The following is a 1,765-nucleotide window of genomic DNA, read 5'->3' as shown; positions in this document are numbered from 1 at the left end:
CTTGGGGAATGGACAGCATTGGATAAGACTTCATTTAGCTTGGCCTCTCCAGGCACAAAGATCCCCCTAAATCCTTGACCCTGCTTTGGTTCTTGGTGTGTTCCCTCTGCAGCCCCGAGAAGAGCCAGGACAGGCAGCAGCCATGCGCATCCTCTACCTGCTCTTCCCCTTGCTCCTCCTGCTGGTGCACAGTGCTGCAGGTGAGAGGGACAGAGGGGAGATGGCTGAGGTGGGAACCCCCATCAGAGGGGTTTTCCAGGTCCTGGTAAGCGACCACAGTTCTCAGGTATTTATAACATTTGGGAGGGATTTTCTGTGAGGAAGGCCTGGGCAGCTGAGGATCCAGCACAGCAACTCCTCTAGCTCCTGCTGGTCTTTCCCTCTCTCTTTCCCCACATGCACATGTTGCTGTGGAAAAAATGAACTCTGATTGGAGAGTTTAAGATGTTGGTTTTGGTGCTCAGTTCCCATACAAGTTTGGGACTCAGAACCAGCAGCAGCTGCTCTGGAACCAGACACATTTTTGACATTTGTGCCACACTAGCTTTGATCTCTTTTACTGAGCAGGATCCTACTTGGACCCAACAAACAAGGAACAATGTGAGAGAGAAGATGGGTACTGTGGATTTTTGAAGTGCAAGTTCCCCTTTGTCATCAAAGGAAGATGTTCTAAGTACTTCTATTGCTGCAAAAAGTAAGTTTTGGAATTACAAAAGTTGCTGTCATGGCAGATGTTATTTAAGGGCCCCTGAGTAGCTAAAGGCTCAGTGCCCTTGAGGCTTGTAGGCAGAGCTGAGGGGAGGGAAGGGAAGGTGCTTGGAGCTGCCCTGAGTGGGGCTGCAGCAGCCCCAGGTCAGCCAGGGCCTCCCCACTCACCAAAGCAACCAAAGAGGGAAACATCCCCTGTCCTTGGGCAGCACCAAGGACACGATCCCAACATTGCTGCATCTGCACAGAGCTGGAGCCAGGGCTGCCAGCACTGAGATAGCCCAGCTCCAACCTGTCTGCACCAAGGACTGCACCTCAGACCGACCCTGAGCCTGACTCTGCTCCAGCACACCCTGGGCATTGCAGGGCATGGCAGAGAGTGGCAGGGAAAGTTATACCACATGATGTGCTTGTCTGTTTTCTTCTTACAGTCTCTGGGGATGAGACCCTGAAATTCCCAAGCAGGACATGACCCTCGCTTCTGGCTGCTGGACCCATCTCCTGACCTCCCCACGTGCTGATGTCCCCATGTGCTGATGTCTCCTGCCCTCGCTGGCTGTGCCGTGCCCAGCTGGGCTGCCAGCAGCAGTGGCAGCTGCTCCTGCTGGCTGCTGCTGGGCTGGAGCCCTGTGGTGTCAGGCCCGGTGTCTTTGGGGCAGGGGCTGCTTTTCCCGGCTTGAATAAAGAGCAGCACTTTGGCATTGCAGGGCTGGGCCGTGTGTGCGTGTGCTGCTGCTGCTGCAGGGCTGCTGTGCCTGCTGGCCCTGGGGCTGCCACTGCCTTGGTGGCAGCACAAGGCCCTGGCCATGGTGCTGGGGCTGAGCAGCGCCTGTGTCCCTGGGGATGCTCCTGCCTGGCCCTGCTTTGGGGACGCTGAGCCTGACAGTGCCTGCTGGGCCAGGCTGGCTGGGCTGCCTGTGGTGGGGCTGCCCTGCAGATGCTCCCTCTGGGGAAACAGGAACACTGTCCTGGTGTTAATAGGCCCAGATATCATTCGTTTTTCTGGACTCTCCTCCTATGCCAGAAGACATGCGGACATAGTGGCAAAGCCTCATCC

At 56.1% G+C, this 1,765-nt stretch overlaps 1 protein-coding gene across 1 annotated transcript; it reads left to right on the top strand.

The window, feature by feature from the left end:
- Positions 1-62: 62 nt before the first annotated feature.
- On the top strand, positions 63-1,261 carry LOC120513412 (ostricacin-2-like). The gene is made up of 3 exons (XM_039732850.1): positions 63-200; positions 568-694; positions 1,140-1,261. Exons 1-3 carry the CDS (start codon positions 143-145, stop codon positions 1,150-1,152), a joined length of 198 nt encoding a protein of 65 aa, XP_039588784.1. The 5' UTR covers positions 63-142; the 3' UTR covers positions 1,153-1,261.
- Positions 1,262-1,765: the final 504 nt, after the last annotated feature.

The sequence above is a fragment of the Passer montanus genome, unplaced genomic scaffold, assembly GCF_014805655.1.
Source record: "Passer montanus isolate IOZ18808 unplaced genomic scaffold, ASM1480565v1 scaffold800, whole genome shotgun sequence".
Lineage (NCBI taxonomy): Eukaryota > Metazoa > Chordata > Aves > Passeriformes > Passeridae > Passer > Passer montanus.
The sequence above is the reverse complement of the archived record's forward strand: the minus strand, read 5'-3'. Positions and strand labels throughout refer to the sequence as shown.

Excerpts from the sequence above, each read along its gene's own strand:
- LOC120513412 (XM_039732850.1), top strand. The coding sequence starts at position 143 with ATGCGCATCCTCTACCTGCTCTTCCCCTTGCTCCTCCTGCTGGTGCAC. Across the intron at positions 201-567 it reads GCTGGTGCACAGTGCTGCAG|GATCCTACTTGGACCCAACA; the intron begins GTGAGAGGGACA and ends TTTACTGAGCAG.